This window comes from Pan paniscus, chromosome 8 (genome assembly GCF_029289425.2).
Source record: "Pan paniscus chromosome 8, NHGRI_mPanPan1-v2.0_pri, whole genome shotgun sequence".
NCBI lineage: Eukaryota > Metazoa > Chordata > Mammalia > Primates > Hominidae > Pan > Pan paniscus.
This window is the reverse complement of record NC_073257.2, coordinates 107,011,359-107,027,853: the sequence shown is the minus strand read 5'-3', so window position 1 is coordinate 107,027,853 and position 16,495 is coordinate 107,011,359. Positions and strand designations below refer to the sequence as shown.

At 37.4% G+C, this 16,495-nt stretch overlaps 1 protein-coding gene across 2 annotated transcripts in view; it reads left to right on the top strand.

Moving 5' to 3' along the window:
- CYP2C8 (cytochrome P450 family 2 subfamily C member 8) overlaps window positions 1–16,495 on the top strand; it is a 129,659-nt gene that overhangs the window by 41,227 nt on the left and 71,937 nt on the right. The window contains exons 1-3 of one of the 2 annotated variants that reach the window (XM_055093168.2): window positions 58–311; window positions 12,955–13,110; window positions 13,251–13,389. The exons of the other annotated variant lie outside the window; for it this stretch is intronic. Of the exons in view, the coding sequence (XP_054949143.1) occupies window positions 13,091–13,110; window positions 13,251–13,389 (159 nt within the window). The 5' untranslated portion in view covers window positions 58–311; window positions 12,955–13,090. Of the gene's footprint in view, window positions 1–57; window positions 312–12,954; window positions 13,111–13,250; window positions 13,390–16,495 lie in introns of those variants that run through there. 2 annotated transcript variants of the gene reach the window in all.

The following is a 16,495-nucleotide window of genomic DNA, read 5'->3' as shown; positions in this document are numbered from 1 at the left end:
AACTCAACTAGCAGAAGCCCAACCGCAAGAAACAGGACCACCTTTATTTAACTCAGAAGATTTGGTATTGGTAAAATCTCTCCCTTCCCTCTCTACTTCCCTATGCCTAATCTAGGAAGGGCCCTGAATTGCTCTTCTTTCAATCCCCTCAACAGTAGAAGTTACAGATATCAGCTCCTGGATACATCATACTAAAGTCAAAGCCTGGAAAACCAAGAGAGCAACCCCTGACAACCTAGAGGAATGTCCTGGAGATTAATGTGAAGAAATAGGAGATTTCAAGCTGAAAATCATAAAAGATAAGCAAATGAGTAAGGGCTACTCATCCTACTTAGTCCCATGTTTACCTTACCAGATACATTTAGTCATTTCTACTTTTCCTCTTGAGAGTCACTACCAGGTATTAAAACATATTTTGATGCATACTTGCAGGGAGATTTTTAATTATTCATGGAATTGCATTTGTAACTTCATAGACACCCAAAGGGAAATGTTATGTCTTGGTGAGTAAAATTTTAAATGTAAATTATCTACTACACCACACTTTCAGGAATTGCTGTACTTGCTCTACTATTTGCAGTGTGACTATATACTGTAGCACCTTCTAACTAGAAAATCAGACAGTTTCTATTGTTATAGTATTTTGCTTAATTATTATCCTTATAGCAGAGATAATATTTACCAACAAAAAGGAAGCACGAAACTTTTACTATCACTGAGTCTGCTAGAATTTTTTATTGAGTTTAGCCACCACAGCTATGCAAAGAAGGTTATAAAGGAAAGAGATTTTATATAAGAAAGGATATTTTAGGGTAGGTAAATTCTTGTCCTAAAGAGAATAACTGATTGTTTAAAAAGAGGCATGTTTAGGACAAGTGAGAAAGTTTAAGCATTTTCTAGATGGTCTGTGGAAGTCTTGAAAGAATTAATAATTGCAGGAGAGATTTAGCCAAGGTTAACACTAAAGTTACTCTAGCCACAGAATAATGTATTTCTCCCAATCATATCACAAATTATAAAAGATGACCTAGACCTAAAATTATTCCCTAATGGCAAGTCAAGCAGGGAATATAAGTTTTTCTCAAAAAAAATTGTTGCTTTCATATTGAACTCTCAATTGGGAGAGAAGCCCACACTTTTAGAGCAGTGAGAGGGAGCATGGCTGCAATCATGAGGAAATACAGAGAAGCCATGTGGCCAAGCAAGAATCTGCCTACTGACCATCACACTTCAGTTCCATCAAGGGGTCACAGTCCAAAACTTCAACACCAAAAATACTTTGCTAAAATACCCCCTGTGAATCCAATGACAAATTTTCAGCTGCAAATAAGACCCTGCACAAAGCCTTGGCCCTGTTAAAACATTCAGAAAAGAAGTCTACTGACTGTGCTCAATTTACACTGCAGTTAAAGGAATACCAGCCCACACAGATGAGAAAGAACCAGAATTTCCAAAAACTCTGGAAATTCAAAAAGCCAGAGTATCTTTTTTTCTCCAAACAACCACACTAATTCTCAGCAAGGGTTCTTAACCAGGCTGAATTGACACATATACAATTTATAATATGGATAGGAATAAACATCATTGAGATTCAGGATACAGTCAACACCCAATCCAAAGAATATAAGGATTACAATAAAATAATATAGAAACTGATGGACAAAATATCCACTATAAAAAAAAGAACCAACATGATCTGATACAGCTGAGATATACACACAAAAATTTCATAATGCAACCACGAGTATTAACAGGAAGCATAAGGGAGCTTCTGTGGTCCTGGGATTATTTTTTTCTTGGCCTGTTTGTTGGCTAAACAGATATATTCACTTTGCGATAATTCATTGAGCTATATATTTAGGACATATGCAACAATCTCTATGTATTTTATTCTTCAATGGAAATGGTTATTTAAAAATAAACAACTTGACAGGGGGTGGAGCCAAGATGTCCAAATAGAAACAATGGCAGTCAGAGGCTCCCAACCAGAGGAACAAAAACAGCATGAGAATCTTGCATCAGCAACCAAGGTATCCAGGTTCTATCATCAGAATTGACTAAGCAGTTGGCATCACCCATGGAGAGCCAGGAAAAGCAGGGTGGTGGGTTGCCCCACCTGAGAGCTACATGGGGCAAGGGGAACCCCAACTCCCAACGAAGGGAAGTGGTGAGTGAGTAAGCTACCCAGCCTGTGAAACAGTGCTTTTTCCATTGGTCTGTATAACCCACAGTTCAGAAGACCCCACTTGTGATCCCACACTACCAGGGCCTTGGGTCTCAACCATAGAACTACACAGATTCTCAACAGCAACTCAGCTGGAACCTGCCTAAGATTACCAAGTTCCCAGAAGGAGGGGCAGCCATCATCACTGCAGCTCCCTGTTGTCTAAGCCATTTGAGCTCCCTGGGGGAGGGGTGGCAGCCATCAATGCAGCTACTGACTGCCTAAGAAAACTGAACTCCCTGGGGGAGACATGGCAGCCACCACTGTGGCTGCTAGCTGCCTAAGACACTGAACTCCTTGCGGGGCATTGCAGCAACCATCACTATAGCTCAGGCCATGTTTTTTTCCTGCTGGAGCTGAGGAGACTGGCTTGGTTCCAAAAAGTATTTCCTCACAGTGAAGCACACCAGCTGTGCAAACCTTATCCAGACTGCCTTTTTAGGCTGGACCCTGACCCATCCCTCCTCAGTGGGCAGGGCTTCCCTGTAGGAACTCCAGCAACTACAGCCAGGGGCTTACGGACATAGCTCTGATATCCCTGGGCCTGAGTCTCTAAAGGGAGTGGTGGCTATGGTCTCCACAGACCAGTATATTTATTCTTTCCCCCTCCTCTGAAGAATCTGCATGAGATGAGAATGAACCAGCCCAGATGAATAGGTTTTCCCACAGCACAGCACACCCCCTCCACAAAGGGACAATCAAAGTGCTTCATTAAGCAGGTCCTGGTTCCCATTCACCCTAACTGGGTGAGACACCACAACAGGGGTCACCAGACACCCTATACTGGAGTGTGTCTACTGACATCAGGTTGATGCCCCTTGATGTCAGACATACCAGAGGAAGGAATAGGCATCCATCTTTGCTGTTCTCCAGCCTCCTTGTGTCACATCACCATGTGCTGGAGAGACCCAGATGAATATGGCAGGAAATGGACCCCCAGCAAATTGCTGCAGGCTTATAGAAAAGGGACCTAACTATCGAAAGAAAAACAAACGGAAAGCAACAACAACAGCATCAACAAAAAAGTCCCCACAAAAACCTCATCCAAAGGTCAGCAGCCTCAAAGATCAAAACTGGACAAACTCATGAAGATGAGAAAGAATCAATGAAAAAATGCTGAAAACTCAAAAAGCCAGAGTGCCTCTTCTCCAAATGATTGAAACACCTCTCCAGCAAAGGCACAGATCTGGACAGGGGTTGAGATGGACAAATTGACAGAAGTAGGCTTTAGAAGGTGGGTAGTAACAAACTTTACTGAGGTAAAGGAGCATGTTCTAAGCCGATGCAAAGAAGCTAAGAAACATAATAAAAGGTTATAGGAGCTGTTAACTAGAATAACCAGTTTAGAGAGAAAGATAAATGACCTGATGGAGCTGAAAAATAAAGCGCAAGAACTTCTTAATGCAAAAACAAGTATCAATAGCTGAATTGATCAAATGGAAGAAAAAATATCAGAGCTTGAAGACTATCTTGCTGAATTAAGGCAGACAGACAAGATTAGAGAAAAAAGAATGAAAAGGAATGAACAAAACCTCCAAGAACTATGAGACTATGTAAAAAGACTGAACCTACAACTGATTGGAGTACCTAAAAGAGACGGGGTGAATGGAACCAAGTTAAAAAACACACTTCAGGATATCATCCAGGAGAACCTCCCCAACCTATCAAGAGAGGTAAACATTCAAATTCAGGAAATACAGGGGACCACAGTAAGATACTCCATGAGAAGATCAGCCCCAAGACACATAATTATCAGACTTTCCAAGATTGAAATGAAGGAAAAAATGTTAAGTGCAGCCAGAGAGAAAGGCCAGGTCACCTACAAAGGAAAGCCCATCAGACTAATAGTGAGCATCTCAGCAGAAACCCTACAAGCCAGAAGAGTGTGGCGGCTAATATGCAACATTCTTAAAGAAAAGAATTTTCAACCAAGAATTTCATATCCAGTCAAACTAAGCTTTATAAGCAAAGGAGAAATAAAATCCTCTTCAGACAGCAAATGCTGAGGGAATTTATCACCACCAGGCTTACCTTGCAAGAGCTCCTGAAGGAAGCACTAAACATGGAAAGAAAAAATTGGTACCAGCCACTACAAAAACACACTGAAATACAAAGACCAATTACACTATAAAAAAACTGCATTAACTAGTGTGCAAAATAACCAGCTAGAATCATGATAGGATCAAATTCACATGTAACAATATTAACCTTAAATGTAAATGGGCTAAATGCTCCAATTAAAAGACACAGACTGGCAAATTGGATAGGGTCAAGACTCATTGGTGTGCTGTATTCAAGAGACCCATCTCACATGCAAAAACACACACAGGCTCAAAATAAAATGATGGAGAAAAATTTACAAAGCAAATGGGAAGCAGAAAAAAGAGCAAGGGTTGCAATCCTAGTTTCTGACAAAACAGACTTTAAACCAATGAAGAAAAAAAGACAAAGGGCATTACATAATTGTAATAGATTAATTCAACAAGAAAACATAATTATCCTAAATATATATGCACCCAATACAGGAGCAACCAGATTCACAAAACAAGTTCTTAGAGACCCACAAAGAGGCTTAGATTCCCATACAATAAAAGTGGGAGACTTTAATACCCTGCTGTCAATATTAGATAGATTGAGACAGAAAATTAATGACATTTAGGACTTGAACTGAGCTCTGGAAGCTCTGGATCAAGTGGGCCTGATAGGTATCTACAGAACTCTCCACCCCAAGACAACAGAATAATTGTTCTCAGTGTCACATGGCACTTACTCTAAAATTGATCATATAATTGGAAGTAAAACACTCCTCAGCAAATGCAAAAGAACTGAAATTCTAACAGTTTCTCAGACCACAGTGCAATCGAATTAGTACTCAAGACCACACAACTACATGGAAATTGAACAACATAATCCTCAATGACTCAGCCCAAAAGCTCCTTAAACTGATAAGCAACTTCAGCAAAGTCTCATTATACAAAATCAATGTGCAAAAATCACAAGCATTCCCATACACCAACAGTAGACAAGCAGAGCAACAAATCATGAATGAACTGTCATTCACAATTACTACAGAGAGAATAAAATACCTAGGAATAGAGCTAAAAGGGTATGTGAAGTGCCTCTTCAAGGAGAACTACAAACCACTGCTCAAGGAAATAAGATAGGAAACATAGAAACAGAAAAACACTTCATTTTCATGGATAGGAATAATTAATGTCATGAAAATGGCCATACTGCTCAAAATGATTTATAGATTTAATGCTATTCCCATCAAACTATTATTGACATTCTTCACAAAATTAGAAAAATCTAATTTAAAATTCTTATGGAACCAAAAAAGAGCCTGTATAACCAAGACAATCCTAAACAAAAAGAACAAAGCTGAAGGCATCACACTACCTGACTTCAAACTATATTACAAGGCTATGTTAACCAAAACAGCATGGCACTGGTACCAAAACAGACATATAGACCAATGGAACAGAATAGAGATCTCAGAAATAAGACCACACATCTACAACCATCTGATCTTCAACAAACCTGACAAAAGCAAGCAAAGGGTAAAGTATTCCATATTTAATAAATGGTGCTGAGAGAACTGGCTAGCTATATGCAGAAAATTGAAATTGGATTCCATTTTTAGACCCTGTACAAAAATTAACTCAAGATGGATTAAAGACTTAAATGTAAAACCCAAAACTATAAAAACCCTAGAAAAAAATTTAGGTAACACCATTCAGGACATAGGCATGGAGAAACATTTTATAATGCAATGACCGAAAGCAATTGCAACAAAAGCAAAAATTGACAAATAGAATCTAATGAAAGTAAAGAGCTTCTGCACAGCAAAAGGCAACATACAGTATGGGAGAAAATTTTTGCAATATTCCCATCCGACAAAGGTCTAATATCCAGAATTTACAAGGAGCTTAAACAAATTTATAAGAAAAAAAACCCATGCAAAAGTGGGCAAAGGACATAAACAGACATTTCCTAAAAGAAGACATTTATGCAACCAACAAACATATGAAAAAAAGCTCAACATCAGTGATCATTAGAGAAATACAAATCAAAACCACAATGAGATACCACCTCATGCCACTCATATCAAGTCAAGAAACAACAGATGCTGGCGAGGCTGTGGAGAAATAGGAATGCTTTTACACTGTTGATGGGAAGGTAAATTAGTTCAACTATTGTGGAAGACAGTGTGGCAATTCCTCAAGGATCTAGAACCACAAGTACCATTTGACCCAGCAATCCCATTACTGGGCACATACCCAAAGGAATATAAATCATTCTATTATAAAGATACATGCACACATATGTTTACTGCAGCACTATTCACAATAGCAAATATATGGAATCAACCCAAATGCCCATCAAAGATAGGGTGAATAAAATGTGGTACATATATATCATGGAATACTATGCAGCCATAAAAAGCAAAGAGATCATGTCCTTTGCAGGGACATGCATGAAGCTGGAAGCCATTATCCTCAGCACACTAACACAGGAACAGAAAAACAAACACACATGTTCTCACTCATAAGTGGGAGCAGAACAATGTGAACATATGGATGCAGAGAAGTGAAAAACACACACTGAAGCCTGTCAGGGGCGGTGGGGAGAGGGAGAGTATCAGAATAAAACTAATGTATGTGGGGCTTAATACATAGGTTATGGGTTCATATGTGCAGTAAACCACTATGGCACATGTTTACCCAGATGTAACACACCTGGACGTTCTGCACATGTATCCTGGAACTTAAAATAAAATAAAATTTAAACAACAACAAAAAAAAACCTCTTGTCAAGCAAGGTTTATGATTCTCTTTGTGGAGCACTTCATGCTGATGACATCTTGTCCATTCATTTAGGCAATGATGGAAAATCTTGTTGATGTGAAAAGTCACTGAACAGGGAATTGGAAACCTGGATTTGAAAACAATGTCTTCTTCTCATTCATAGGTAACGCATCACCTCACTGAGCCATGAGTTCCTTACTTTTAACGATAAAGTAGGGAATTAGAAGAGTGGGTTGCTGAGGTTCCTTCTATCTCTAATTATCTGTAATTCTCTCATTTTATAAAATGATACAGGTGGGAGTCTTATGATAGGAAGGAAGAGGAGAGTAGAGACCTGCATCTCTTAGGGAATAAAGCAGATGATCTAAAGACAGCCAGTGTTCATTTTAACCATAATAAAGGAGTGTGTTTCTTTCAGAGTTTAGAGCAATGTGAATCGGGCATCAAATTGCGGCTTATCTTTGTTCTAGTATAAAAAGTTCACTAAGACCTGGGTTCATGCAAGTTCAAAAGGTTACAAAATCAAACTTTCTTGACCCCCTTTTTAATCAACTGGTGCTGCAATGATTAACTCAATGTTTATTTTGAAAGTCGCTGATTAGAGGAAATAATGAAATGGTGTATCACAGTACACATTCATGAATGTTGAACTGAATAATTTGCTTAGAGAGAAGTTTTTGAGGTGCAAAGGTTATGGGTACTAGCCTCTGCTCTACAACTTGCAGCCACCATGTTCTTGGTGAAGATGATAAGTCCCTGAGTCTTGATATCCTCATCTTTAAAATGGGGATGATTTTACCATAGGTGAAGGTAATTGACAGAATCAAAAGTGATATAATGGGAGTGAACATTCTCTGTGAATTATCAGAGTCCCTGAAAACCTGAGGGTTAAACATTGTGTAACTGGAGTCTTGACAAAAACTCAATTTTTCCTTATAAAACAGCTTAGAATAATTATGCTGACCAATTTAAAATAAATATGATAAAAATTAAAATAAATGTGTTAATATCTCTACAGTACATACCTTTGCACAAGCATTGCATTAGTTATCTAGCAATGTATATCATCCTAATGATACATAGGTCCTTATGCTCACTGAATTCCATCTCCCATTCAGGTTTGTATATTGTGGTCCTTATGTGCTATAAGTTTGTTTAATAAAGTCTCCTCTAAGAATAGACCACATGTTATGTACCAAAACAAGTCTTAAAATGTTCAAAAAATTGAAAAAATAAGCATCTTCTCTGACCACAATGGAATAAAACTAGAAATTAATAATGAGGAATTTAGAAAACTATACAAATACATGTAAATTAGACAATATGCTCCCGAATGACCAGTGGGTCAATGAGCAAATTAAGGAGGAAATTCAAAAAGTTTTTGAAGGAAATGTTATTGGAAACACATTATACCAAAACCTATGGGTTACAGCAAAAGCAGTACTAAGAGGGAAGTTTGTAGCTATTAAGTTCCTACATCAGAAAAGAGAAAAAACTTCAAATAAACAATCTAACAATACATCTTAAAGAACTAAAAAAAGAGAAAACCAAACCCAAAATTAATAGAAGAAAAGAAATGGTAAATATCAAGGCAGAAATAAATAAAGCTAAAATTACAAAATTACAAAAAAATCAATGAAACAAAAAGTTGTTTTTTTTGAAAACTTAAACAAAATTGACAAACCTTTACCCAGACTAACAAAAAAAAGAGATAAGATCCAAATAGACAAGGTCCGAAATGAAAAAGGAAACATTATAACTGATACTTCAGAAATTCAAGAGATCATTAGTGACTACTATGAGCAACTACATGCCAATAAATTAAAAAATATAAAAGAAATGGAAAAATTCCTAGATACAAACAACCTACCAAGATGGAATTAGGAAGAAATCCAAAACCTGAACACACCAGCAACAGGTAATAACATCAATGTCAGGATAAAAAGTTTTCCCATAAAGAAAAGCCCAGGACCTGATGTCTTCACTGCTGAATATTACCAAACATTTAAAGATGAAGTAATACCAGTCCTACTCAAGCTATTACAAAAAATAGAGGAAGAGGGAATACTTTCAAAGTCATTCTAGGAAGCCAGTATTATCCTGATACCAGAACCAACCAAAGATTCATATGAAAACAACTACAGAGCAGTATCACCGTTAAACATTGATGCAAAAATCTTCAACAAAATACTAGCAAACTGAATTCAACAGTACATTACAAATGTCCATCATGACCAAGTGGGATTTATTCCTGAGAGGCAAAAATGGTTCAACATATGCAAATCAATCAGTGTAATACATTGTTTCAACAGAATGAAGAATAAAAACAATATGATCATTTAATTGATGCTGAAAAGCATTTGATAAAATTTAACATCCCTTCATGATAAAGACTCTCAAAAAATTGGGAATAGAAGAAACATACCTCAACATAATAAAAAGCACATATGACAGACCCACAACTAGTACATACTGAATGGGAAAAGACAGAAAGCTTTTGTTCTAAGATCTGGAACAAGATGAGGATGCCCATTTTCACCATAGTTATTCAACATATTACTGGAAGTCTGAGCTAGAGCAATCAGACAAAAGAAAAATATCAAAGGCATCCAAGTTGGAAAAAAAAGTCAAATTATTCTTGTTTGCAGATGATACATCTTATATTGGGAAAAACCTAAAGACTCCACAAGAAAACTATTAGAAGTGATAAACAAATTTAGTAAAGTTGCAGGATACAAAGTCAACATATAAAACTTAGTAACATTTCTTTATGCTAACAGTAAACAATGTGAAAAAGAAAAAATAGTAATCTCATTTATGATAGCCACACAGAAAATTAAGTAGCTAGGAATTAATAAAAGAAGTAAAATATCTCTATACTAAAAACTATAAGACATTGATGAAGGAAATTGAAGAGGACACAAAAAAGTGAAAAAAATTTCATGTTCATTGATTGGGAGAATCCATTTTGTAAAAATATATATTGTTAAAATATACTGCCCAAAGCAATGCAGTTCCTTGCATTGCTACAGATTCAATGCAATTCCTGTAACAATACCAATGACAGTCTTCACAGAAATAGAAAAAAAATTCTAAAATTTATATAGAACCATAAAAGACCCAGAATAGCCAAAGCTATTCTAAGCAAAAATAACATTACTTGATTTCAAATTATACTGCAGAGCTATAGTAACCCAAACAGCATGGCACTGGTATAAAAACAGACACATAGATCAATGGAGCAGAATAGAGAACCCAGAAATAAATCCACTCTCCTACAGCAAACTCCTTTTTGATAAAGGTGCCAAGAACACACATGGGGTGAAAGAGAGTCTCTACAATAAGTGGTGCTGAGAAAACTGGATAGCCATATGCAAAACAATGAAACTAGACCCCTATCTCTTGCCATATACAAAAATCAAATCAAAATAGATTAAAGACTTAAATTTAAGACCTCAAATTATGAAACTACTACAAGAAAGTGTTTAAGACAATCTCCATGACATTTGTCTGGGCAAAGATTTCTTCAGCAATACCCCGCAAGCACAGGGAACCAAAGCAAACATGGACAAATGGTATCACATCAAGTTAAAAATCTTTTGCACTGCAAAGAATACAATCAACAAAGTGAAGGGACAACCCCCCACAGAATGGGAGAAAATATTTGCAAGCTATTCATCTGGCAAGGGATTAACAATGAGAATATGCAAGGAGCTCAAACATCTCTATAGAAAAAAAATCTAATAATCCCATCTAAAAATTTGCAAAAGTTTTGAATAGACATTTCTCAAAAAAAGAAATACAAATGGACAACAGGCATATGAAAAGGTGCTCAATGTCAATTATCATCAGAGAAATGAAAATCAAAACTACAATATTACCTCACCCCAGTTAAAATGGCTTATATCCAAAAGACAGGCAATAACAAATGCTGGTGAGAATGTGTACGAAAGGACACCCAGGTACACTGTTGGTGAGAATGTAAATTAGTACAAGCACCATGGAGAACAGTTTAGAGATTCCTCAAAAAAAAAAAAAAAAAAGAAAACAAAAACAGAAACAAAAATAGAGCTACCCTATGATCCAGCAATCCTACTGCTGGGTATATACCCAAGGAAAAGGAAATCAGAATATTGAAGAGATAGCTGCACTCCCATTTTTGCTGCAGCACTGCTTACACTATTCTAGATCTGGAAGTAACCTAAGTGTCCATCAACAGATGAATGGATAAAGAAAACGTGGTATATATATACACACACAATGAAGTACTTTTTAACCATTAAAAAGAGTGACATCCAGTCATTTGCAGCAACATGGATGGAACTGGAGATTGTTATGTTAAGCAAAATAAACCAAGCACAGAAAGACAAACATCACATATTCTCATTTATTTGTGATATCTAAAAATCAAATCAATCGAACTGATTGAACATAGAGAGTAGAAGGATGGTTACCAGAGGCTGGCAATGGTGGTGAGGCACTCGAGGAAAGGTAGGGATAGCTTATGTGTGCCAAAAATAGAAAGAATGAATAAGAACTACTATTTGATAGAAAAGTAGGGAGACTATACTCAATAATAACTTAATTCTATATTTTAAAATAATGTAAAGAATGAAATTGGATTCTTTGTAACTGAAATGATAAATGCTTGGGGGATAGATACCCCATTCTTCATGATGTGCTTATTTCACATTGCATGGCTATTTCAAAACATCCCATGTACCCCATAAATATATACATCTACTATGTACCTACAGAATTTTTTTAAATACTAAAAAAGTAAATAAAAAATAAAAAAATGAATTACATAAAAATAAACACAATAAAGTACGTAAATATTTTGCTTGTGTTAAAAGTTATTTTTTGGAAAAATAAAAGAACCTCAATAACTCCTAAACATTACTAATCCACGAGAATTTATAATTTTTGTATCAAAATGGGATATATAAAATTTGCTTGCCTACATTTTTGCAGTTTATTTATTAGTTCTGTACTTATTGGAGACATTGAGATGATCAGTCCAGAAGTATTTGACAAGCACATATTGTGTATATGGATGTGGCCTAAGTTTCATGGAAGAATTAAAAATTAAATTGTTAAATAATTAGAATATACTAATTACACTGTTTTTAGTTAATAATAATCTAAGAAAGACAGAATGCATATGTCAGGTGAAATGGAAATACAAACAAGTTAAAAAATACAAATAAAAATTGAAAGTAGGCATAATCATATCACACAGCATATGGAAGAGAGAGAAGGAAGGGTTAAACCTAGGAGGGCCTCTTGCAATCCCTGAGGTTTGATGTAGATCTTTAAATACTTGCACAAAACATAGGAGTGGGGATTTTAGATGAGTAGAATGGTGCTGTCAACTAAAGAAAAACATCTTGCTTTTAAAGAATTAAAGTTAATTTTATTCAGAGTCTTCCTGAGGACTGCAATCTAGGGTAGTTTTCAGAGTTTCTGTTAAAATACTCCAAAGTACTGTTTCAGCCAAGAGCTTATATACTGGTGGTGGAGGTTCTGCATGTGCTCATAAGTTACATCAAATGTGGTTAGAAGTTACATTAGATCTAAACTTCATCAAAGTTTCAATGTAAAGGTACATCTACTTATAAATTACAGATGCATAATTATTAAAACTGTAAGATATTATCTTACATACAGAAAAAGGCAAAGGCTATAATCATTAGACTTACAATTTTTAAAAATGCCATAATTCAGGAAAGATTAGTGGAGACCTGTACTATATCCTGCTTATAGCCTTCAAGTTATTCTCCCTGAAAGCTGCACTCAGTGGCTGAGTCAGAGTTTTGTGAATTCATGCTGACAAGTGGAATGAACGAACATAGATTCTTCATGACAAGGGCTGACTATGTGGCTGGACAGAGCCATATGTTTGCTACTATTGTCTTGCAGTATGAAGAGATGTACAGAGGTATTTGGTGGCAAAAAGATGGAGGAGAGAAACCTTAATTGAGTGGAACCAAAAATGAATTTGAATAGATATGGAGTTGGGGATGTCTTTCAATAACCTGCAAACCTGAATGTTGACATGGAATGTTATTTGGTCAGGTATGCACCAGAAAAAGAGTTGAATGTGGATAATTATTAGAGAAAATTATAGTAGTTCTGTAGAATGATATATACAATGAGAATAGAACTCAGAGACCAGATTATGAGATTGTTCCTCTCTTTGGCTTCTGTCCTGAAAGAAGTCTGGATTATGGAAATGCAGATTCTATAATAAAGCCTGGCTCTCCATTCCAAGATGGCCGAATAGGAACAGATCTGGTCTGCAGCTCCCAGTGTGATCAATGCAGAAGACAGGTGATTTCTGCATTTCCAACTAAGGTACCTGGTTCATCTCACTGGGACTGATTGGGCAGTGGGTGCAGCCCATGGAGGGCAAGCTGGAGGAGGGCAGGGCATCACCTCACCTGGGAAGAGCAAGGGGTCAGGGGATTTCCCTTTCCTAGCCAAGGGAAGCTGTGACAGTCTGTACCTGGAAAAATGGGACACTCCCACCCAAATACTGTGCTTTTCCCAAGGTCTTAGCAACTAGCAGACAAGGAGATTCTCTCCCATGCCTGGCTTGGCAGTTTGCACACCCACGGAGCCTTGCTCACTGCTAGCGCTGCAGTCTGAGATTGAACTGTGAGGCAGCAGCCTGACTGGGGGAGGGCGTTCACCATTGCTGAGGCTTGAGTAGGTAAACAAAGTGGCCAGGAAGTTTGAACTGGGCAGAGCCCACCGCAGCTCAGCAAGGCCTACGGCCTCTATAGACTCCAACTCTGTGGGAAGGGCATAGCTGAACAAAAGGCAGCACACAACTTCTGCAGACTTAGATGTCCCTGTCTGACAGCTTTGAAGAGAGAAGTGGTTTTCCTAGCACAGTGTTTGAGCTCTGGGAACAGACAGACTGCCTCCTCAAGTGGGTACCTGGCACCATGTAGCCTAACTGGGAGACACCTCCTAGTAGGGGCCAACAGACACCTCATATAGGTGGGTGCCCCTCTGGGACGAGGCTTCCAGAGGAAGAATCAGGCAGCAATATTTGCTGTTCTGCAATATTTTCTGTTCTGCAGCCTCCACTGGTGATACCCAGGAAAAATCTGGAGTGGACCTCCAGCAAACTCCAACAGACCTGCAGCTGAGGGACTTGACTGTTAGAAGGAAAACTAACCAACAGAAAGGAATAGCATCAACATCAACAAAAAGAACATCTACACCAAAACCCCATCTGTGGGTCACTAACATCAAAGACCAAAGGTAGATAAAACCACAAAGATGGGGAGAAACCAGAGCAGAAAAGCTGAAAATTCTAAAAACCAGAGCACTTCTTCTCTAAAGGATCACAGCTCCTCACAAGAAATGGAACAAAGCTGGACAGAGAATGACTTTGACAAGTTGACAGAAGTAGGCTTCAGAAGGTCAGAAATAATGAACTTATCTGAGCTAAAGGAGCATGTTCAAACCCATTGCAAGGAAGCTAAAAACCTTGAAAAAAGTTAGACAAATGGCTAACTAGAATAAACAGTGTAGAGAAGACCTTAAATGACCTGATAGAGATGAAAACCATGGCACAAGAACTTCATGATGTATGCCCAAGCTTCAATAGCCAATTCAATCAAGTGGAAGAAAGGGTGTCAGTGATTGAAGATCAAATCAATGAAATAAAGTGAGAAGACAAAGTTAGAGAAAAAGAGTAAAAAGAAATGAATGAAGCTTGCAACAAATATGGGACTATGTGAAAAAACCAAATCTCTGTTTAATTGGTGTACCTGAAAGCAATGGGGAGAATGGAACCAAGTTGGAAAACCCTCTTCAGGATATTATCCCGGAGAACTTCCCAATCTAGCAAGGCAGACCAACATTCAAATTCAGGAAATACAGAGAACACCACAAAGGTACTCATTGAGAAGAGCAAACCCAAGACATAATTGTCAGATTCACCAAGGTTGAAATAAGGAAAAAAATGTTAAGAGCAGCCGGAGAGAAAGGTCAGGTCACCCACAAAGGGAAGCCCATCAGACTAACAGCAGATCTCTCTGAAAAAACCCTACAAGCCAGAAGAGAGTGGGGGCCAATATTCAACGTTCTTAAAGAAAAGAACTTTCAACCCAGAACTTCATATCCAGCCAAACTAACCTTCATAAGTGAAGGAGAAATAAAATCCTTTACAGACAAGCAGATGCTGAGAGATTTTGTCACCACCAGGCCTGCCTTACAAGAGCTCCTGAAGGAAACAATAAACATGAAAAGAAACAACCGTTAACAGCCACTGCAAAAACATGCCAAATTGTAAAGACCATCGATGCTATGAAGAAACTGCAATGAACAGGCAAAATAACCAGCAAACATTATAATGACGGGATTAAATTCACACATAACAATATTATCCTTCAATGTAAATGGGCTAAATGCCCCAATTAAAAGACAAAGACTGGCAAATTGGATAAAGAGTCAAGACCCATCAGTGTGTTGTATTCAGGAGACCCATCTCACATGCAGAGACACATAGACTCAAAATAAAGGGATGGAGGAAGATCTACCAAGCAAAAGGAAAGAAAAAAAAAAAAAGCAGGGGTTGCATTCCTGTCTTTGATAAAACAGACTTTAAACTAACAAAGATCAAAAGAGACAAAGAATGGCATTACATAATGGTAAATGGATCAATGCAACAAGAAGAGTTAACTATTCTAAGTATATATGCACCCAATACAGGAGCACCTAGATTCATAAAGCAAGTCCTTAGAGATCTACAAAGAGACTTAGACTCCCACACAATAATAATGGGAGACTATTAACACCACACTCTCAATATTAGACAGATCAATGAGACAGAAGGTTAGCAAGGATATCCAGGACTTGAACTCAGCTCTGCACCAAGCAGACCTAATGGACATCTACAGAACTTTCCACCCCAAATCAACAGAATATACATTCCTCTCAGCACCGCATCACACTTATTCTAAAATTGACCACATAATTGGAATTAAAGCACTCCTCAGCAAATATAAAAGAACAGAAATTACAACAAACTGTTTCTCAGACCACAGTGCCATCAAATTAGAGCTCAGGATTAAGAAACTCACTCGAAACTGCACAACTACATGGAAACTGAACAACCTACTCCTGAATGACTACTAGGTAAATAATGAAATGAAGGCTGAAATAAAGATGTTCTTTGAAACCAATGAGAACAAAGACACAATGTACCAGAATCTCTGGGACACATTTAAAGTAGTATGTAGAGGGAAATTTATAGCACTAAATGCCCACAAGAGAAAGCAGGAAAGATCTAAAATCGACACCCAAGCATTACAATTAAAAGAACTAGAGAAGCAAGAGCAAACACATTCAAAAGCTAGCAGAAGGCAAGAAATAACTAAGATCAGAGCAGAATGGAAAAGATAGAGACACAAAAATACCCTTCAAAAAATCAATGAATGCAGGA